This window comes from Atractosteus spatula, chromosome 7, assembly GCF_055471065.1.
Source record: "Atractosteus spatula isolate fAtrSpa1 chromosome 7, fAtrSpa1.hap1, whole genome shotgun sequence".
NCBI lineage: Eukaryota > Metazoa > Chordata > Actinopteri > Semionotiformes > Lepisosteidae > Atractosteus > Atractosteus spatula.
In genome coordinates, this window is record NC_142712.1 from 5,260,409 (window position 1) to 5,281,572 (window position 21,164).

The 21,164-nt window shown below is 46.3% G+C and overlaps 1 protein-coding gene across 1 annotated transcript in view; it reads left to right on the forward strand.

Moving 5' to 3' along the window:
• cnksr2a (connector enhancer of kinase suppressor of Ras 2a) overlaps positions 1-21,164 on the forward strand; it is a 110,729-nt gene that overhangs the window by 71,712 nt on the left and 17,853 nt on the right. The window contains exons 12-15 of the mRNA XM_088921456.1: positions 2,717-2,806; positions 7,016-7,230; positions 19,535-19,583; positions 20,264-20,436. Coding sequence (XP_088777582.1) covers positions 2,717-2,806; positions 7,016-7,230; positions 19,535-19,583; positions 20,264-20,436 — 527 coding nt within the window. The remainder of the gene's footprint in view (positions 1-2,716; positions 2,807-7,015; positions 7,231-19,534; positions 19,584-20,263; positions 20,437-21,164) is intronic.

Here is a 21,164-nt window from a genome sequence, read left to right on the forward strand (position 1 = left end):
CCCCCCCCGTCTGTGAAAGTGCTTCAGGATGCTTTGTGATGAAGAGGGCTATATAGATATACTGTGTTCTTATTGTTATTACATGCAGATTTTAATCTGTGCTTTTTTTCTGAGAGAAGAGCTCAGTGTACTCACTCTTTGCTGTCCTCTGTGGCTACTGTGCTGAACAGACCTGGACGCGGCACCTGTGCAGCGATCCCTGCGTACAATAGCTGAGGCTTGAACTCGGTATTGACCTGCGAGGCCTGCAGTTTAGATCATGTCTCTTTATGCATACAGCGTGCAAGAATGACGTTAGTGACTTTATTAAGCTTGAAGGGCTTCCGCGCAGTTCTAAATAGTTAGCCAGGGGAACTGCATAAGTAAAGGCTGAATCCGCGCTGAAACGTACCAACAAGAAGCGCAGCATTCCAGCTGTTCATACCTCACATCGGAAGAGCCAATAGGAGTACATGGAAGACGAGTACAGGAGGAACTCGCTCATGTTTGTGGGTGGTGGAGCAGCTTCAGCTTTGGTTTCCTTCAAGAAATGGCTGCTGGAGGACCATTAGATACTACTAAATGGGTGTGATGAGACCAGTGGCCTCCTCTTTTTTGTACCCCATCTTGGTCGTAGAAGGCTTAACGGATGAAATGCTGTGTTTCTTCTTTCTGCTCTGCAGTGTGTGCAGTGCGGAATTAACCTTTATTTGCTCCTCCACGGGTCTGAATAGTGCTGACTGCTTGTTTTGTTCTGTTTTTTTTTTTTTTTTCCGGGAAGAGAGCTGTAAAACAGTAGCAGAGGTCTCACTGTAACAGTCTGCTGTGATTGGGTTTTTCTCCCATATGAGCTGAAAACCAGTTCCTCCGCAGACGGAGCCCGGCCTTCCCCAGCCCCGCTCTGGGAAAGGAGTGAAATCAGAAGGGCCAAGGAACGCCGGCTTGTTTCTTCCTCAAGTGCCGTGGGCAGTGGCGGGGGGGGGGGGGAGAGCTGATGGCACTCTTCACAACCCTGCTACATCTCTGCGGATGGGGCATCTGAGCGCCGTGGCCCTACGGTGTTTCTGTGTGAAGCTTGCCTTCGTGGTTCTGCTTCATCGGCCCGGTGTCGTTGCTCTAGCAGCGGCTGCAGTGTTTGTGTTGTCAGTGGTACAGTAAGAAGGAGAACTCGCCATGGTTACATTTTCTTCTGCCACCCCGATTCGGCGTCTTTGGGGGTGTAGCACCTAGGTCATTGGGTCCGTGTGTCTCACACTGCCCCTCTGACCACCTTGAGATGATCTGATAGTCACGTGCTGTGTAAGCATCACCGTACAGTCATTCATTAGCTCTGTAATCCTTGCTCGGAGTCTTGAGCATGGGTCGAGTCTTTCTTATCCCATCTCGGAGTGACTGTTGCTCTTTAATGAATGTCCTTGACATTTGCTCATTATTTGTATTTGCACAGTCATCTGTCACCTGGAAAACTTTCACATTTATTTCAATTTAAGTGGTGAGATTCAAAACACCTCACACCTCTCCAGGTGCTGCATCGGGATTGTGATCCCGATTTTTCACACCTGGTTGTCACTTGCAAACGCTTTTTCTGGCCAAGATAATGGGCGCAATGGGAATTTGAGGATGGATAGGAGAAAACCGTGACTTAATTGCCTCGCTACAAGATACATTTAATATTCTGCAGTCAGACCTCACAAATTCCCATCATGCATAGCAATTCTGCTGATAAGGTTTTTAGATTTTTTGTCTGCTTAATTGCCTTGCTCAGGTTGATAAGTCCTAAATTTAAGAGTAATTGCAGTTCTGTTTGACCTGAAAAGCATTAAGGCTTTTCTAACCTTAACACTGATGCGGGAAGACTGGGAGTGAGGGATTCTGTCCTGCCTGTCCAGGGGGAGATGTTGACACAGGGGGATTGCTTGCTGAGTGGAGGACTGCTCCAGCACTAGAGTTAGGTGCTCTGCTGTTTGGGAAAAAATACATCCCTGCTTGTTTTTATGTGTCAGCAAGACTTTAGAGTTAAAGTGAATGCCCACTGCTGAGCGCTTATGAAGTTAGACAGCCTCTTCAAACAACTGCTTGAGAGTGAATTTCGGTGCACTTACTGTACACATGGGATCAATCCCCCCATCCCCAAGGGGGGCTGTGTACACCAGATGGCGCTATATCATCTCAATGTGTTAACCATTAAGGCTTTGTCTAGTGGACACCAGTAATGTCAGCGCCCTCTGGTGTCCACATTGTGTATGGGAACAAGTGTTCCTATTTGCACCAGATCTCACTGAGTGTTTGCGTTCCTGAGACTTGGACAGCCCTTAATCAGTGCTTAACACTGCGGGCTCAGTTGTGATGAAGCTCACGTTCTAATTGCAGCTCCTGAAAACCACTTGCAGGGCTTTCGCAACGGGAATGCTCCACAAAACGGCAACATTGTTCCTCATTGTTAAAATCCCAGCACGTATTTATGAAAACTAATGCTGCCATAGCAGCAAAAATAGTTTAATAGTTGTCATATAAAAGTGTAAAAATGTACATGGTGTGCAATAAAGAATACACTATCTGACAGTCTCTTGCTGTGTCTTGCAGTAAAAAAAGCAATGTACGTTTCTCTGAGACTGGCATCCTTTTTAAAGCGGGCATGGATCTTGGCAGCTCCAGTGTTATCTGTTATGGGGCAGAGCGAGAGATCCCACGATGCACCAGGGAGATGTGGTATTGAGGCCTGTTTTCTCATTTTCAGGCCGGCTGAGGCCGATCTCTATGCCGGTGGAGTATAACTGGGTCGGTGATTATGAAGACCCCTCAAAGATGAAGAGGGAAGGAAGGCGAGGTGAGTGTCTGAGCTGGGGCGTTTCTCATACGAAGGGCTGCAGCCTCCACAGTGTGGCAGAAGCCCAATCTTCCCCACGCAACACCGACCTGAGGTACGGAAGGAAACGAGAGTTGAGATGCAGTTCTGTGATAAGACGGAGGTGATGCAGGAAGATTATTATTATTATTATTAGCTCCTAAACACCCTTAACCAGGGTGATGTAGAGCTGCACACAATCAATAAAGTACTGTAGGATAACATACCAAAGCAAAATCATGCAATAAAATCCAAACCAAAATACTATCATGAAAATAACACACTCACTGTCTTTCATCATGGATGTTTCTATTCAGAGATGGAAGGGTGTCAAAACCTCTTAGTTATTCACTTTGTACATGACTTTTGTACAAGGTTTTATTTTGCTTTCGGATGATTAGTTTCCCCATGTCATGTCACAGGGTGATTACCGAAGAAAGGGACTCAACAGACAAGTGGCCGGAACACACAAACCAGATATAGAAGCACTAGATATTCTACTCCTTCAAAAAAAAAGCAAAACAACTTTGCTGCATCTGAGCAAATGCATATGCCTGATGAAAAGGAAGGTTGGCCCAGCTCTGGTGCTCCCGAGATTGAGTCTCTGAGCTCAGAGCCTTGTCACGGTCTCTCGCCAACAGTGTCAGAGCTCTGTAGCCAGTTGTAGCAGAGTGGGTGTATGTCTCATCCGCCTGGGATGGTGTAATCTGGGGGCGCGCGGCTTCGAGACCCGTCAGAGAGAGAAGACGCGCAGGCGTTCACATGAGGGGGAGAGAGGGAATTTGGCTGCGGCTGTGTTCAGTCATTGTGCTCTACTAAAAGGTTCAGTACACAGGTCTTAAAGTCTGATCGGCTAGACTTTAAAGGTAGGCCGGTTAAGGTTTACGGGTTGACCAGGAAAAAGATTCCCATAGATTAAAAGGGAGAAGATTCTTGGCTCTCTGTAGGTTTATAAAAGGTGAAAGCAAGGGGGTTGGTGTGCGTAGGTCTTGTACTCCATGTTGCAAGGTTAAAGACGACCTGTCATACCAGTGTAGAATCGAAATACCCCCGCGTGCACTACATTACTAATGCTGGCTATGAAATATGAGCCGTGGAGGCAGAAAGCATCCCACAGTCTCAGCCCATTCCTTTGCGTTGGTCATGTTCGTTAGACCCAGGAATTCTTTTTTCTTGTTTTAATCCGCGCAGTCCCTTCTTCTTCGGCCTGGCTTGCTCAGACAGTCTCTCGCTCCGCACAGTTGTTGGGATGAGGCCTTTTATTTCAGTGCCTTGGCCCAGTGAGCAGGCTGGTCTCTCCGATTCGGCTGGTCTCTGGCTCTCTGCACAGCTGTCCAGATGTGCTCATGGAAGGATAGCCTGCTACCAAGGACAGGGCCTCTTCAGTCCACTGGGCTTCCCCTGCCTTCAGCCTGAGAAACTCCGGCTGTCATTCATAGGCACCTGCTTATAAAATAATAACTTCTCAGCTATAGCACGTTCTTTGGAGAGTATAACCTCAATCTGCGTGATTTTTTTTTCCAAACGAGAAATCATTCCGAGTGTCTCCTTTGTTTTCTGACGTACCTCAAACACGGCTGCCTGTTTGAAATCGGTGTCTGGTTTTCTGTGACAGCATGTCCCCATCACTGGCAGATTGTTAGTGGCAACTACGCTGTACATGAACACAAGTGTTTTTTTTTATATCATCTTGTTTGGGGGAACCAAGAATAAATTTTCTTAGATCGCACATATTCCTTTATGAATTCATTCACTTTTTTCCTTAGATCGGCTAAACTCCATTGTCTCCTTGCATTACGCTCCAGATCTTTGAGATGCTGAACCCCAGTAAACCGAGTAGAACACAAAGTGTCCTGACAGCATATTAATCTTGATTCTACGTTACAGATGTGAGGTGATTTTCTTTCTGAAATGACAGAGCAATTAGAATGCAGGCCCGAAAAGAAATGAGCAAGACGGACATTCTCAGGCGTATTGTTTAATATCGGAGTTGTTTTTTTCTTCTCTCCTGCATCAGGCTTTCTGACATGTTCTATTTTTATTCCCTGAAGGAGTGACATTAAAGAACTGATGTGTGATGGTATCTCAGGGCCCCTCGGCACACAGCAAGTCTTTGGTCTTTGGAATGGAGTGAGGGCTGAAAGAGAAATGTGCCATTATCTCACACCCTCCAGACCAGTCTCACCTACTTGTGGCATGGCCTGGCTAGATGGGACTTGGCCCGGGAGGGTGGGAGAGAGCTCGGTTTTCCACTCGGCGCTTCTGGCCACCTGTTTGAAGAGGTGCTGGTCTGTGACCACAGATTAACGGCATTACTGTGCGACAGCAGCTTGGTCTGGGGCTGATCGGCAGGGTCTAGCAGGCCTGGCACCTGGCTGTTTTCTTCAGTGAAGATTCGATTCAGCCTGACAGGAGAGCACAGCCCCGTGAGCGGTGTCGTTGTGCTGTAGTCAGGCAGGGCTAGGGTCACATTGAAGTATATTCCATGAACGATGAAGCAGGTATATAGTCATGGTGTGATTCATACCTGCATAAATTCAGTCTTAGGCCATTGCATTTATTTATCATTTCTTTTCAAACGTAGCCTATTTATAATTATTATTCTTTTGAATTGACTCACCACCCTCACAGGCAGAAAGTTATGAATAGTGGAGCAATATAGCTTCCGTTGTCTCTTGGGTGCCACTGAGGCATTACTATTCAGATCGATGAGTAATCTTAATAAAAAAAAAATGTGATGTGAATTTCAAGAGCAGCGTGAGATTGGCTGGTAACCGACGGAAACCCCTGTCGTCACCAAAGCAGTGAAAGAGGCAGGGGTGGCAGGGCAGGATTCTGATGGTTATGAGATAACAGGCATGCTTTGAAAAGTGGAAACGTCTTCTTAATTTATCTAATTGCATTCCAACTGTTGTACGCGTTGCATGTCATAAACACGTATCCCAAACCCAAAGTAGCTGAAGGTTTGTGGGAAACGAAAGCATACGTGTGGGGGAGAAGGGCTGACGTCTGCACATTTGAAAACCAAAACGAAAGCCACTGGGTGGAGGAAAAGAGGGTCGCTGTCTTGCGCATTTAAATAATGCTCAGAATGTGCATCAGGGCAGTCAGTCTGACCTTGTTATCTTCTAATAAATTGGGTTTCACTACGCTGCCCACAGGTCATTCCTGGTTACTGCAGTTTGCTGGTTCACCCCTGGTCTCCCCTCCCTCTCCTCTCCATGTATAAGAAGAAGAAACAATAATCATTTTATTATTTTAATGGTAGAGAAGATAGCTGGTCTGAAGCCCTTCTGTTGCTATAGTAACATTAACAGCAGAGATGCTAGGGGGCCGTGGGTGATCAGCATTCTATTGGCTGCTGTGAAGTCTGGAGGAGGCAGGGGGTGGGGCTGCTGGTGCAGGGGGGCCGACAGAGTGAGCACAGAAACTTAGGGTTCCAGGGGAGGGCTTTCGTCTGTAAGAAATGATTCCTCTGAGGGACACAGTGTTTATTCTGGTTATTTACATTTAGAACTCCGAGTCTCCTGTTCTTTGCCAGCATAATTCTTAATTTGCTGCCTGGATATTGGGTTTTGTTTGTTTACTCAGATTTTATTGCTCTTTGTTTTGCAAATGAATAACAGAAGGGCGTGAAATATGGAACGGCACGATGTGTCCAGTCCGCAGTATTCAGTATTTCGATCTTACTCACGACAAAAAGAGCATTTTCTTTCAAAACCAGCGTCCCTTCTAAAGACCTCTTGCAGCATGAATGCCGAATCGGGCAAGCTTCAGACAGTGGGAGACCGAGTTTCTTGTGGACAGTTTGCACATAACATTAGAGCAAGCGTCAATAATATGCAAATCAGAAAGGCACCGACTTCCCTTTCTCGCCCTGTAGATCCTTTGCCTTCCAGTCTTATTATAAACAGAGGGGGTCATTCTTCCAACTTCCAGATCTGTTTACATGGGAAATTAAAAATGAATCCTTTTTTTGTTACCAAACAAAAATGTTATCCTGGAGCAGTTTCGATCATTATCGGACAGCAAATCACATGTTGTCCCGGAGCCGATCTGTGGAGACCTTCCCTGTGTGTGTGTGTGTGTGTGTGTGTGTGTGTGTCTGGGCCCAGCTCTGGCTCAGCGACAGTAGCACGTGAGAGTTTAGCGTGTCTAAGCCCTGACAAGCGCGTGTCCTGCCCCGCACAGAGAACTCCCTGCTTCGATACGTGAGCGAGGACAAGGCGCCGCCCGAGGAGTACATGACCCAGCGCAGCAGCAAGCGGGACACGGGCAAGAGGTCCAAGAAGAAGGGCGACAAGGGGGGCAGCCCCAGCCACTACACCCTCCTGCCCGCCCTGCAGATGGAGGTGATGAGGCAGGAGTCCCTCTCCACCCTCAACCCGGACGCCTCGCTCTACCACGTAAGTGGGATCGGCACAGGGGGGACGAGGGGGCAGCCCAGAGCTACAGCGGGGGGACCCTGGGGAACAGCAAGCCTGTGTGGATTCAAGGGTCTCATCCAACTGTTTCTTGAAAGAATCCGGGGGGTTCGGGCTGGACACTGCAGCTTGTTCCACAGCCCTGTGGGCGAATAAGGGCCTTCTGCTGTCATCGAGTTTCCAGCTGTGTGCCCCGGTGGCTGTCGGACTCTTCGTTCTGAAGAAGTCCGCTGGGTTGGCTTTGTCAGGGCCTTTGCAGATTGAGAGTGCTAGGATCAGGTCCCCTCACTCTCTGTTCAAGACTAAAAGGCCTTCACTTGTTTAGCTCGTCAGTGCGGGACATTTCTTTATCCCCAGGAAGGTATTTGGTTGTTTTTATGATGCCAGAGCAGCCAAATCATTGCATTATTGCTCTTCCAAAGTGAAGTGGCTTTGCTTTTGTCTGGTGGAACCAGGTGTCAGATTGGAGTTTAGCTTACTGCAGTGGATTAAAATGCACTTGTCCTGTAAGCAGAAGCCGACTGGAACTTCCAGCGGCTTTATTCCCATCTTTAGTAAGATTTTATGGACTTTCTTGCCAACCGTGAGCTTTGGCTGCAATTGCGGTTCTTCCGTTATGCTAGGTCACACGTAATTGCTTTCTGGCTTGTTTATTTCTGATTTTGAATCATTAATGCTGTTTCTGTTTCACTGGGGAGCAAACTTTCAAATCCAGGAGCAAAATCTGCGCGCGGTCTGGCCTCATTTTCTCTTTACGGCAAAGCTGGGCGACAGAACGTGTTTCCTGCCTTGTGGGGCGGCTCGACCCCCGCTACATCGTGGTGTTCCAGACACATGATCACACCCGGCCTTTTCTGCGTTCCCCAATAAAACTGTCCATGAAAATGAGTCAAACCGGTGTGTAACAAGTCTCCTACCTGGTGGATTATTAGGAGCATCTGTGAGTCCTCATGGGGTGCGAAGGCCGTGTCTTGTGAAGACGGGCTGTATCTGCTGCTCCCTCCCCAGGCTGCAGAGCTGCCAAGACGTGCACTGCGCCAGCAAGCCGGGGAATTTTCAAGAGCTGCATCGCTGCAAGCGCCCTGCTTTTCTTTCCTTCGGGCAGGCGGGGGCACTAGGCGGGTTTTGCGAGGACGCGTTCCTGCAGCTCCCGCGCCGAAGCGTGCGCCGGACAGATGGCCGTCCTCTCCGCTTCGCCGGGGCCCAGCAATCTGTTCTGCGTCCGTGACGGGGGGCTCGAGTCTCACCGCTCCTCACATGTCTCTGGCACGTGTCAGGCTCTGGGCGCGTAATGGAGGCGCGGGCGCCGGGCGCGGTGGGGCTGCCCTCGCAGCGGTTTAATTAGAGCGCGCCGCGGGCGGCGAGACGGCGATCTGCGCGGCCCCCACCCCTGCGTCCGGCGTCACCGAGCTGCGGCTGAGAAGCCCTTGTTCACAGGCCGCCTTCCAGCAAGCACCACCTGCGTGACCCGCGCCTCCCCGTCTCTGTGGCAGGGAAGGGCTGGCCGCACAAGGAGCACCTGCTTGTTAGAACCTGGGCTTGCTGTCTCTCTGGGGTTCCGCTGTTTAACAAAATTACACCAGCTCAGTGGCTGAACAAAGTTCTTGGCCTTTGCTGTTAAATGCTGGTGCTTTGCTCAGATTTTTATACGATCCTTCACCTCCTACTGGGCTTTGACAAACACACGCGGATATGAAAGTACAGGATGCAGGAGTGAGCCTCCTATTCCTAGTTGTTTTTGTGCCTCCAGGACATCTGCCTACACCTGGTGTGCTTTCGCCCATAAATCTCCACCCTTCCAGCACAGCAAGGATCTGTGGACAATTTCTTACTTCTTTTTTTTAACCCAATCTACCCTTTTGTACTAGTTGTTACATTTCATCCCCACGGCTTCAAAAACAGGGAGGATCTGTTGTACATCATGTCAAGACTGCACAACAGCTCCCCGTGAACGTGAATAGTGCTGTCCAACACGAGCTGCAGTCAGCTGCCATCTGGAGGAAAATGAATTCCTTGCACCATGTGTTCCGTGACAGTCAAGCCGGTTGTGAAGGCTGGCGAATGGAAAGGGAGCTGGAGGTGTTTCAGAGCGCGGGTGAGGTGTGGAAATCTGTGAAGTGTGTAGAGCAGGAATTATCTGCAGCACATCTTTTTTTTATTACACTCTTGTGCGCTTGTGGCCCACCTACGACGAAGAGTCAGGATGAATGTCGTGAGTCATGGCCTTGAGATGTATTCTTTTTGATGCGGTGGTATTAGCGGAATGGAAGATGCATTTAGTAGCGGATTGACTACAGGCTGCTGCCTTTCTCATCTTGTCTTGTGCATAGACTCGCAGTCGTGTTATCTGTGCCACATTTGCCCTCATTATTTTATTTTTGCTTAGATTGTCTCCTTTTAAAAAGCAATGAATTGCTATTTATTTTTCTTTTCAGAAAATCGCATTTTGAAAGAGCTCATTGCCCATCAGTCTGACTACCTTGTACTGCCCTCATACCTCCATGGGAGGGATTAAGGAAGCTGGCTCGCCTTGCTGTGCCATGCGCCTTTGGTCAGGCTGAAACCTGCGCTGCACCTCTCACAGGGTTCACAGAGAGAGGACTGTCACTGGTGGCCCTGCAAGCATGAAGCTGTCCGGTGAACCACAGCCCAGAGGGGCTGCAAAAAACACAGAGGCTGGCCCATCCAGCTGTGGGTTGCTTGCCCAGCTGTGCAGCCCAACGTGTGCAATCCTGATCACAGGATCTGATGGCTGATGGCTCAGTCTGGTCAAGCCTGGATGATAGGGTACCACCTGTACTGGTGGAGCCAGTCTGTCCTGTTTAGTAGGTTGTAGCTAATTGATATGTTATAAGTTGGTGGCCAGGAATGGTGTTCATTGTGAAGAAGTCCGCTGGTTGTCAGCGGCTTTGAGGATTTTGAATATTTCTATCAGGTCCTCACGTGATCTTTTGTGTTCAAGCCTAGAAAAGGTTCAGTTGCTTCAGCCTGATCAGTTCAGACTCCCACAACCCCAGTCCCATTCCTGCATGGTTGGGTAGAATGCAGAAACAAAGTCTTTCAAACCTTTGTATTGTCCCAGACTCAAAAGTTTCCAAGCCAGTGCAGGACACAGTATGCAGCAAAACCTCATGTGCAGAATTCATTCATAGAGAGAGGCATGTTTTCTAACCTTATGAAACACTGATTTTGAAAAAGATGATATATAAAACCACTGAAGTAATTTTCACTCATCTATCCTTATTGCAGGCTTCAGGAGAGTGAATTACTGTGACTAGAGACTTCTGGGTGGTGCTGTAAGAAAGTCACAGCTCAACAGGAGACCTTCTGACCTAAAAGTACCACAGTACCATGGTGTTCCGTGAAAGTGAATAATTGACCGGTAAAATGCAATAATTTGTACTGTATTAACAATAATACACTTGTGTAACAGCAAGTTTTGGAAAAGAGCAGCAAGGCGGGTTTGTACTGCTCCTGCCACAGTGTGCCCCAGCGTTTCCAGTGAAGGGAGCAGATTTGTATTAATAGTGATGCTCAGTGGGTTTCTTTCAACATTGCCAGAAGATGCACCTATTTTTAGCAGATGAGTATATGTGAGGAACATCGCAGCCACAGCCTCAGCCACATCACTCAAGGCTCCAGAGCTCAACCTGGTGTTATTGCGTGCCTGTTCGCTGGTACAGTAGGTGCCAGGTAGGATGTCATACAGATCTATCTCTGATGCAACTTCTCACCTGACGTTCTTCAAGTGTCCTGGTTCTGTGATGAAGTGCAGCTTTCTCCATATGCAAAATACAGTTTGTTGTAGGATAGGATGACACTTCGTGCTGCACTGTGTCAAAACCACAGGACATGTGCTGAGTGTATACAGAGTGTATGAGTGTATGTGGATATGTGCTGAGTGTATTGTCATGGCGATGCTCATTGTGTGAGCTTTGGGAATCAGTCCATCCAGAATTAGTAACAGGAGATATCAGGCAATGAAAAGTGTGCATGATCAAGGTCTTTACATTATTAATCAAAGGGGATGAGTCCAGAGTGCCACGTTGCTAATCTCTTGGTTCTCATTACAATGTCCTTTTTGCCGTAGGTGGGTTGTCACTGAGCGACAAAATTCAGTCTAGCTTTTTAAATGCCAGTAAGCCTCCACTCTCAAACGCTAGGGTATAAGGTGAGCATACATCCAGTCTGCCTCTTGCAATGTATGCAAAATATAGGAAGAGAATTCAGTTCAATTCAAAATACATTATTCATCCACCAGGGGGGCAATTTAAGGCTGTTTTCCAAAGGACACTTAAAAACAAAACTGACAGCCCCACACCAAAAGGTAGCCTTGTCATGCACTGTTAAATTTAAAAGTAAACTTTATAGAGGCCAAAAGCAAAATGAAACAACAGTCTTTATTGTCACTGATTATCCCATTATACAGTCAAAACCCCAAGCCTCAGAAACAAGTGCTAATAATGGGCACTGGCCAAGACAACCTTCCCGAAATGTGAAACACATTTAGATGTGAAAAGACCAGGAGGGAATGCGAGAGAAGAAACGCTCTTTGCAACAGAAGTAAAGTATGAATGAGTAACTGCTGACTGGCAGCCTGCTGTTTCAGGCCACTGTCACGAATCCCGGCACATGAAATATCCTGATACAGAGAACGGCCACGTAGGTCATGAGTTCTTCCCTACTGCTCACCAGCCACTAGAGTGTTCTTTTGGTTGAAAAGAGATGGAAAAAGACATGACAAAACCTTAAAGAGCAGATTTACAAAGCAGGAATTGTCTTCGAATAAAGAAAAAAGAACGGGTATTTTACACCTGATTCAAAGTCAAGATGTTGTGAGTAAAACTAAGACTGAAGTGTAGGTGTTTGGTCTGTGTCTTAAGCTGTACTCTGGACTATGGGTAGCAGTCTTGTGCATGCAGGTCCTTTTCATAAGGACTAGATAAAGGCCATCCCTGCACTTGCTTCACTCAGTGTAGAGGGTAGATAGCTTTTCTTCCTTGTGAAGTGCATTCAGTTTTACTGTAAATGCAGCACAGCATTAATAAACTTTCATAATGGGAATGTTGTTTATAGCTAACTTACTGTGTGTTGTTTTCATCGCAAGTTAAATCACAAGTTGCCTGTTCACTAATTCTGTCTCTCCAAATAACATTCCCACTGTAGCGGTGGGCTACACCTCGTCCTGTAAGATGTTGGTTTTTTTTTACAGAATTTGCAACACTCAGCCAAACAGTAAGGCTTCCCATCATTTTAATGGCAGTGTGTCTGCATGGTAAATTCATTTAGAGTAAAAGTGAGATTGCATAATAGTAAATCTGTGTGATGAATCCATACACATGAAGACTACAAGCAGCAGACATTTGCCAAGAATACAAAATGTAACAGAGCATTGGAAAATGCTGCATCAGGTCATGCATTTTATCTGGGGTGGGGGCTATCCTCCTGATCAGCCTCACATCTCTTACAGTACCTGATTCAGCTCAACAGCCCTCTCTGGCTATGCCGCGTACACATGCACAGTGCTCTTTAATGGTTGTGAAAAGCACAACACAAGCTGTGCTTGTAGGATTTCCAAGGCAATCCCAGGAAAAAAAACAAAATGCATTTCTTTTCACAAGCTTCCCCGGCCTCTTTCTGTTACCCAGTTCCACAGTCCCAGGAGACTTTGTGGCTTCTGAAACGGGCATCTGTGCCTAAAGGGCTTGTGAAAAATCAGACTACTTGAATCTGTTGATCTGCTTAACTTATAATCCAGGCTGAAGTTTGACGAAAATGAAATAAAAAGAACTCTAGAGCTGAATGTTTTCACAATCTGATTCATCCAAATACTTTCCTTTTTTGACACGTTTTTCACTGAATGTTTTGCCTGAATGCAGTGATGTCGAAAAAGTTGCTGGGAGACATTGACTCTCATTTAGGGAAGAGAGGGGCTTCGGAACACAGGACAAAAAGTTTTGTTATACCCAGGACGGACTTTTGCTTAGGTCTGCAAATTAATACAGTATTTTTCTTTAAAAAATAGATCCTTCTACCCCATGAGTAAGTTCGGCGACGCTGTAATATGAAAGCAGAGGGATTCACAGGAGGTTCAGAGCAGCGTGGGATAATTGCTCCGAGGCTGCCAGCTCCAGCAGGTCCTTCACACTGCAGGGGGGTTAGTGGTGAAGACGGACTGATTGAAGGCCCCACCACAGCTGAAAGCACCACGACAGTTTCTCTTCGCTCCACACCTGGATGAGGCTTATTTTTCTGTCATTTAGGACAAGAGCTTGTTAATAGCTTCTGGGCTGAATGTTAAATTCTTGTAGTTTTAATCGGAAACCTTGCTTTTTTGCCACAGGAAGTGAATTAGTAGTTCGGTGTTTTCTGAATTCGTCAGGCCTGTTCTATCTGCTCTTGGGATTAAGCATGAACATCGCTGGGATTGTCTCCCCTGTTCTGTGCTGTTTTCTCATTGTTTCTCAGCAGTGTTTGTATGGCTCCTCCGTCTCTGTGCTGCAGGCCTCCAGCTATGCCGGAGTAAATCATTTAAAGCTTGAGCGATACTTCTGAAGATCCCCGAAGGGGAAGAAAACATGCTGCCCATTAAAATCTCTCACTACTTGACATGGCAACAAGGAATCCATCCCTTTAGAGAAGAGCACATGGGCTGTAATTAGCACCAGGATGTGTGGCCCGTGCTTGGTGGAGGTGGTAATAGCAATTTCTTCCCTAATGATGCCCATGTTTGTATCAATATATGCTTCTGTCGGTACGGGCAATTAAAATAACTGAACTACAACAAGTTTAAAAAATAAGCACCAGTGGAGAGGGCACTGGTGTTCAAAATCCACGGTGTTTTCTGAAGCTCTCAAAGTGGAAATGCCAATTTATATAATGTATAATGTGGTTTTCTTTTGCTGTCGGTATAACTGATACAGACCGGTTTCCTTGCACGGATAAAATTCCAGGAAACAGGCTTTGGACAGTGGATCCCCATTCTGTTAAGAAACTGTTCCAGAAAAGCTGGGTGCATCTAAAAGCCGATCAGGTTGTTAACTGTATGGAAACTGTACAATCACAAATGTATGACAGAAGTAGCTGCCAGGGACTGCCAGGGAGTTTAACGTTTTCGTTATTGTATGTACATTTTAAAAATACTTTTTAAATTTATTTTAACACTCATTTAAGAGGTAATTTTTTGGGGGACTCTGCAACTGAGTGCTGGATAAAGCAGTTTTTAGAAAATGGTTGGATGTATTTTTAGGAAATGCTTTAAAAAAATCAAAAATACAGTACATGTTTAAGTTTATTACACAATGTGCTCCGGTCTACTTCCTTAAAGGAATAGGTTGTGAAACACCATTAGAGATTAGATTCTTTTCACAGAAAAGGACAGATTTAATTGTAACACAGCTGCTGAGGGAGATGACATTTCTACAATCTTGAGCTGTGATCAGTGGTCAGCTCAGCAGTCTGTCTCCTGACAGAGGGATTGCATCTCATTCTGAGCTCCATGGAAGCCTGCTTTAATCAGTAATGTTTCCAGTAGCAGGAGGTATCCATATTTCACCTTTCATTGTTTTAGAAGAATATGCAGTGTGTTTAGCAGAGGGTTACTCGAAAGACGTCCAAACTTCAGGAGATCAGAAGTCTAGGACTTCGGAATGTTCACCTTGGTCTTTTCTTCATGGGAAACCGGGTGTTTGTGGACCAGTAGGGGGCGCCTTTCCCTCTGGATCCAAATTTCCAGTACAATGCCCCTGTATAATTGCTGGGGACACTGTTCTGTCCTTCAGATAAAACATCACTCCAAGGGGCTCACTGCTTGCGGTCATTAAGGAACCTTTGAGACTGTTTGGTAGTTACTCATTCCTCCCTCTGCTTTGCTGTGCTGTCCAGGCTGCTGGTGCAGAATGGCTGCTATGTGTCTCCCAGGTCCACAGGTGGGTCCACTGCTATATGCAAAGTGCTTTAGGGTCCTTTGTGTTAAAACAAAACATTATGCAAAAATACACGATTACTCAAGACACGCCCCCCTCTTTCACACTGCTGTACTTGCTGTGCGGTGAGGTCAACGCTGTCTTGCACAAGAGGGGTCTCTGTTTGCATTTGTAACATCCGAAACGTCAGTCAGGAGGCGTTTAAGTTTCAGGTTGTTTCCAAAAACGGAAGAAAGAAATTCACAAACCCCAAAAGAGAAAAGGGCTACAGAATACCACTGTCAGGGGCCCCTCGAGAAGCTTGTAATGAAAGTACTTACATGGTGTCTTCGTTCTCCTTTTCTGAGAGAGAGGCTTGGTGGCTGCGGGCAGCAGGCACAGCCATTGAAAGGAGAGTTCCTGTGAGGTAGACATGATAAGCGGCGCTCAGACCCGGCAGCGCTCTGTCTTAGTGAAATGCGATTATTGTTCGGATGCGGCGCGTTTTCTGATCGCCTTGGGCACCTGGACTGACCTAATTGAGAACACACAGAAAGCCAGCTCGATGTCTTGCTTCCTCAATCCTTTGCATTCTTGGAGCGCACATGCGCGCAGTTCTGTCTGCTGTTTGTTGTTTTCAGATTTGGACAATTCTGCACCACTGCCCATAGTGCCTTCTAAAAATTAAACCTAGCATGGATCCCCCAGATGCTATTTATGATTTAAGGCTTGGAGATGCTTGGTTTTCAAATAAAACATCTTCAGGTCTCCAAGAGTGATCTGCTATTCACACTGCACGTTGTGCCTCTTTTGGTGATTTTTAAGTCTGATTTTCTCCATTTCATTATTCCTAGAGGAATGGGGTTTAGGTGGTAGGTTACAGTGCAGAAATAGAATTTAGAGACTTGTTTCCAGTTGGACTATCCTCTAATTTGTAACATTCAAAACAAATTGCCTAATGTATCTTTTTACGTCTTGAAAATGCCAAGCCATTGAAGTAGCCTTCTATTTTAAATTCCTCTGTCCGTGGAAGAATTAAATTTTAATCTCTCCTAATGACAGCTCCCTGAGCTCATTTAACTTTGCTGTGGGGGACATTGCAATTGGGTCAGTTAAGCCCCAGTAACTTGAAGGGAATAAGGCTGAAGAAGGGAGCCCACACAGATCCCTGCCTTCAGTGACCAGTGATGTCCGTAGGTCTGCTAGGCAGTGACAGGCCACAAAGGAAGAGAACCGTGAGCAAGGCCCCCAGGAAAGACAATTCCAGAGTTCAATTGGCTGCAGACTTATGGGCTGACGAGCCCATAATAATTTGTCAACATCAGTACAGCTGTGGCCTCTTAGCAATAAAAAAAGGACCTTTGATTTTTGTTTTGGTCTGAGCATCCATGTTCTTAATGATCTAAGTAAACCTTCAGTATCAGAGCCATTGTGTATAAATACTGAAATACAATCAAAGGAAAAGAAATGCTTGCTTTCATTAATAAATTGCCCGTCAGTCTTCTGCGGTATGTTCAAATATTTAATAGAAAGTTACATTTGAATGGAGATAACCTTTGAGTCGGTAATACAATGCATACATGTGAGATAGATCTCTGGGCCTTGAAAGCAGAAAGCTACCATTTATCCCTGTGTGAGAGGAGAATTTTAATATCTCAAATAAACAGGTCTTGAGGACAAACCTCAGAATGTTTATCCAACATGTCGTTAATTTGCAACTGTAGAAGGAATACAAAAGCCTGATCTCTTCAAAAGAGAAAATAAGAAGGCTTGAGAGAGGCAGCCCGTTTTTCTCTTCCTCAAAGGGCTGCTTTTCCAATAAATCCTGAGACGTGGGTGTTTTGCTTCCTAAATTTAAATGGGCACGCCAATCTCCCCAGGACTCCGAGGCTAGAGCTGACTTTAATCTGTCATAACAAGATGGATTAATGGCTGCAGATCTGCGCTGCGAAACGAGGCTTCTCAGAGCCAAAAGAGCCCCGCGTTCTGCCAGCACTCGAATACCGGGCTCCATGAGCGATCGCAGTGCGGGAAGAGAGCAGCTTTGCTCACCCTGTCATCCGTGTTTAATTGAAATGAAGGGGCACTCTTTCAACATTTAGAGGTAAATAAAGCCATGCGTGTTGTATACACGCGATTGTAATGGTGTGTTCCGACGCTATCCGTGCTTCTCCTTGGTGTGGTTTCTTGGCAAGCTGTGTAGAAGCTGCATAACCAGCCATACTTTGTCACCTGCTGTTTGTTTAAAAAGAGTCGATCTGTCAAGTTGCATTGAGAGTCGAAACGTTTTTATTTTGGGTGACGCGTTCATCCAAGGGGAGTTTAAAAAGAAAAGAAGCCTTACCCCAAATATACCCCTCATTCATGCATTGCTGTGTTCACTCATTGTGTTTCCAAGCTGTGCCACGATTACCTCTTTCGACTTGTAGAGCTCACTGGCGAGAAACTGTGAATATTCTAGACCTACCAGTAAAACATAATTTGATCTTCGTGAATCTCTTTCTAAAAGATTAAGGTAACCAGATTAAACATGTTTGTATTACTTAATCAGCTGAATAATCCACCAGTTAATGTGCTTGTATGAATCAGTATGTGAACGCTGAGATTCAGCAACTGGTGGCACCTCGTTGATCAGCAATGACATCAGTTGGACGTTTCCTGTAACAAGTTTCTTGCATTTGCTTTTAGAAATCTAGCCCCATTCTTCTCAAAGGACTGTGCCGAAGCAGTGACATTTTAGCATGAAAAGCTCAATTCAGATCTTATTGTAACTATTCAATGGGTTCTCGGTAGAGTCAGCTTGAATTTTTTTCTATGGGTAGACTGACTTTGGATGGACGGAGCCCCAGATGTTATGAAATGGTTTTGTAACCCTCTCCAGACTGGTTTTCTTAAATCCCTGTTGATCACAGAAGCTGTCAGTATGGTGAAGACCAAAGAGACCAAAATTTTCCGACCATTATATACAGTAGGACAGAGCCGCCCAAACACAGTCCTTGTTTACTTGTAACCGTCTGATTCTAATTACCCTTCTAATTCTGTTAAGTAAGCCAGGAGTTCACTTACTGTTTAACATAAACTGATTCTTTATTATTTTTTTCCTTCATATTCCATTGTGTCAGACAAAAGAGTAAACTGGCAAATATATGCCCTTTTTGTTCCAGTAGTTCCCCTCATTATTTTGGGGGGCTTAACAGTCTGTCTCAGCACTGTACATTATAACACTCACGTGGAGAGTGATTTAGTGTTTTCCTGTGTGTTTTGCCTTTGTACCCGGGATCATGGCGTGTAATGAGAACCAGTAATACCAGAGTAACTGGCAACCAGAAGGTTCCCCCCGTGACAATAATGTTGGCTGCCTGGCTCTGGTCGTAACGAATCCCCAGTGAAGAGGTATGAGGATGCTACGCAGACGCAGGAGCAGATCGATATCGAGACAGGCGTGTAATCCGAAACGCCAGGCGAGGTCGTGGTCGAAAGGCGGAAGGTAGTTCGAAATCCAGGAGATGCGAAGAGAGGCGTACAATCCGAATGAGTAGGCGAGGTACAAGGTGGAGGGGCAAAAGGAAAGTTCAGAAGCCGGGAGAAGTATCGCAAGCGAGGTACAAACAAGGCGGAGTAGAGCTCTCTAGGAGACACAATACCGAGCAGCAGGAAGCGGGTCTGGATGGTTTAAATAGCGTTGCGAGCCGCACGGTAGTACGTGTGCTGATGGATTAACACTGCGGCGGCGCTTGTTATTATCAACCCGCTGCTGGCACTGGTTAGCTCTTTTGTGGGTTGATCTCTGCTGGCTGGCGGTCGTGACACTGGTGCTCAGAGGTGTGTCTTCCGCAGGTGCCTGGGATCTAACTGCACACTCGGCACGTTTCTCATTCTGAATCATGGTGTTTACTGTGAATGCCTGCAGAGCTCTGCTGTCTGCCCCACAGCCTCTCCATCCGTGTGTCTATTTGTGTAGGTTGCCATCAGGCAATCAGCTGAGAGAGCCACTGACCGCTATGGATATAGAGTATAGCAGAGGAATGTCTCACTGTTAAATCAAAATTAAATGAAAACTTTTTCATGTCTTTTACAGAGGGAGCGCAGATTAACTGAATAAAGTGTATTTTGTAAGACAGCTGCAGAGCGCTCTGGGTTTCGACAGCCATACCGGTGTTGGAAACTGAGCTTACATTTGATTTGTGGTTAAAACCCATCGCTTGATCAGTGACTCATGATGAGTTAAACAAAATCTTTCAAGCTGTCTGATTTGTCCATTTTTGTTGATCTACTTTGTCTTCTGTAAAGAATTGTATGTGCTGTACCCGTATTTCAGCTCTGTCAGCAAAATTGTTGTTGCTGGGAAGGTCTGAATTGAATATTGTTTTTTCTTTCCTCAGACATTTCAACAGTCTTCACTGCATCAGAAGTCCAAAAAGAAGAACAAAGGTGTGTACACGGGTGTTTACATACAAAATTCAAAAACATCAAAATAATTCTTGACATGAACTCCAGCTCTTCCTTGTCAATAAAGCAAATATCCAGTGTGACAGGGGATGGGGCAGCGATATTTAGCACAGCAAAACTGTTTGCATTTGAACGCTAAGCTTTTAAAATGGGTTGCATTTTGTGTTTGATTAACAAGCTTGTGCAGCTACAGAGATTAGTGTTCTATCTTTGTATGAGACAGGTTGCGCATTTATTGTCACAGCATTATGGAGCACTCACTCCTACCTAACAAAGGGTGGCTGATAAAAATGAGTGAGCCATCTAAGAGTGAATCGTTTCCTTCTGACACCAGCCCGTTTAATTAGCGTGCTCACCCGTGGATCTCTTGACACGAGGCCCTTCCTGGGAGTACTGCTTGCAATCGCGCAGTATTCCGACTCCGGCTTTCCCACACGCACATGGGACGAGGAGTGAGGAGAGGACATGTGAGTGCGGGGAGCAGGGCCGTGGGGAGCCGGAGGGCAGATGAAAGCCCAGGGAAGATGAAAGGGCTGAGGGCAGCATCACACGGACGGAGGAGGAGCCCTGTGCCCTTTCAGGGAGGATCTGAACCGGGGCGAAAGCTGCCGACCCGGCCCGCCTTCGGGAAGGGAGCCAGCAACGTCGTGCGTTTCTTGCAGGGGCCGCGGCGGCGATGAGCAAGCGGAGGATTTCGTGCAAGGACCTGGGCCGCGGGGACTGCGAGGGCTGGCTGTGGAAGAAGAAGGACGCCAAGAGCTACTTCTCTCAGAAGTGGAAGAAGTACTGGTTTGTGCTGAAGGACGCTTCGCTCTACTGGTACATGAACGAAGAAGTAAGTGTCTGCCTCTGCTGGCTTGAACTGCTGGTTTGCTCTCCTGTGTCCCAGATGGGTCACGGACGGCCGCGTCAGCTTGGTCCTGTACCAGAGGGTCAGCTGTGACCTGGCCACCTGCTCACAATAAATCCACAATCCGCCTGTGTGGGCGATGTGGTCTCTCCCTCTGCAAGGCAGGCTTGTAAAATTTTAGCAGGGTGGGCTCAGAGCACACACACTACCTGTGTACACAGCTGAGGCTCTGCCAAGCATGTTAGTCGTGTTATGTAGTGATTAGATTGCTTCGTTTTGCCATTACAGAGCCCCCTGCTTAACATTGCATAGAAATACAAATAGTGCAACGACCTTGCCTGTTGGATGTTGTATACAGCAGGTTTTGTATTAGTCTTGGAGGCTCCAAAGAGATGACGAGCAGCCTTTGGCCTACAGGCTACATGAGACGCATAAAGGGGCCACAGGTTAGATAAATTGATTTGACTCATGTCAGAAAATGTTTATCCATAAGATGTAGGGAAAATGAAACGAAGCTCATAGTTTTGCAGTTTCTTGTTAAGTGTGTTTTTGGAGGTGGCAGCATGCTGCTGATCTTGTGTGTGCTTTGAGACCATGGCTTAGGTCATCTAGCTGGGTGCACTGTTCTGGAGGGCTAGCTGCATTTGCTACAAAAAATTCATGCATGAAATTACAGGGATAATTAATGATGACAACAGCACTCAGCTATTTGT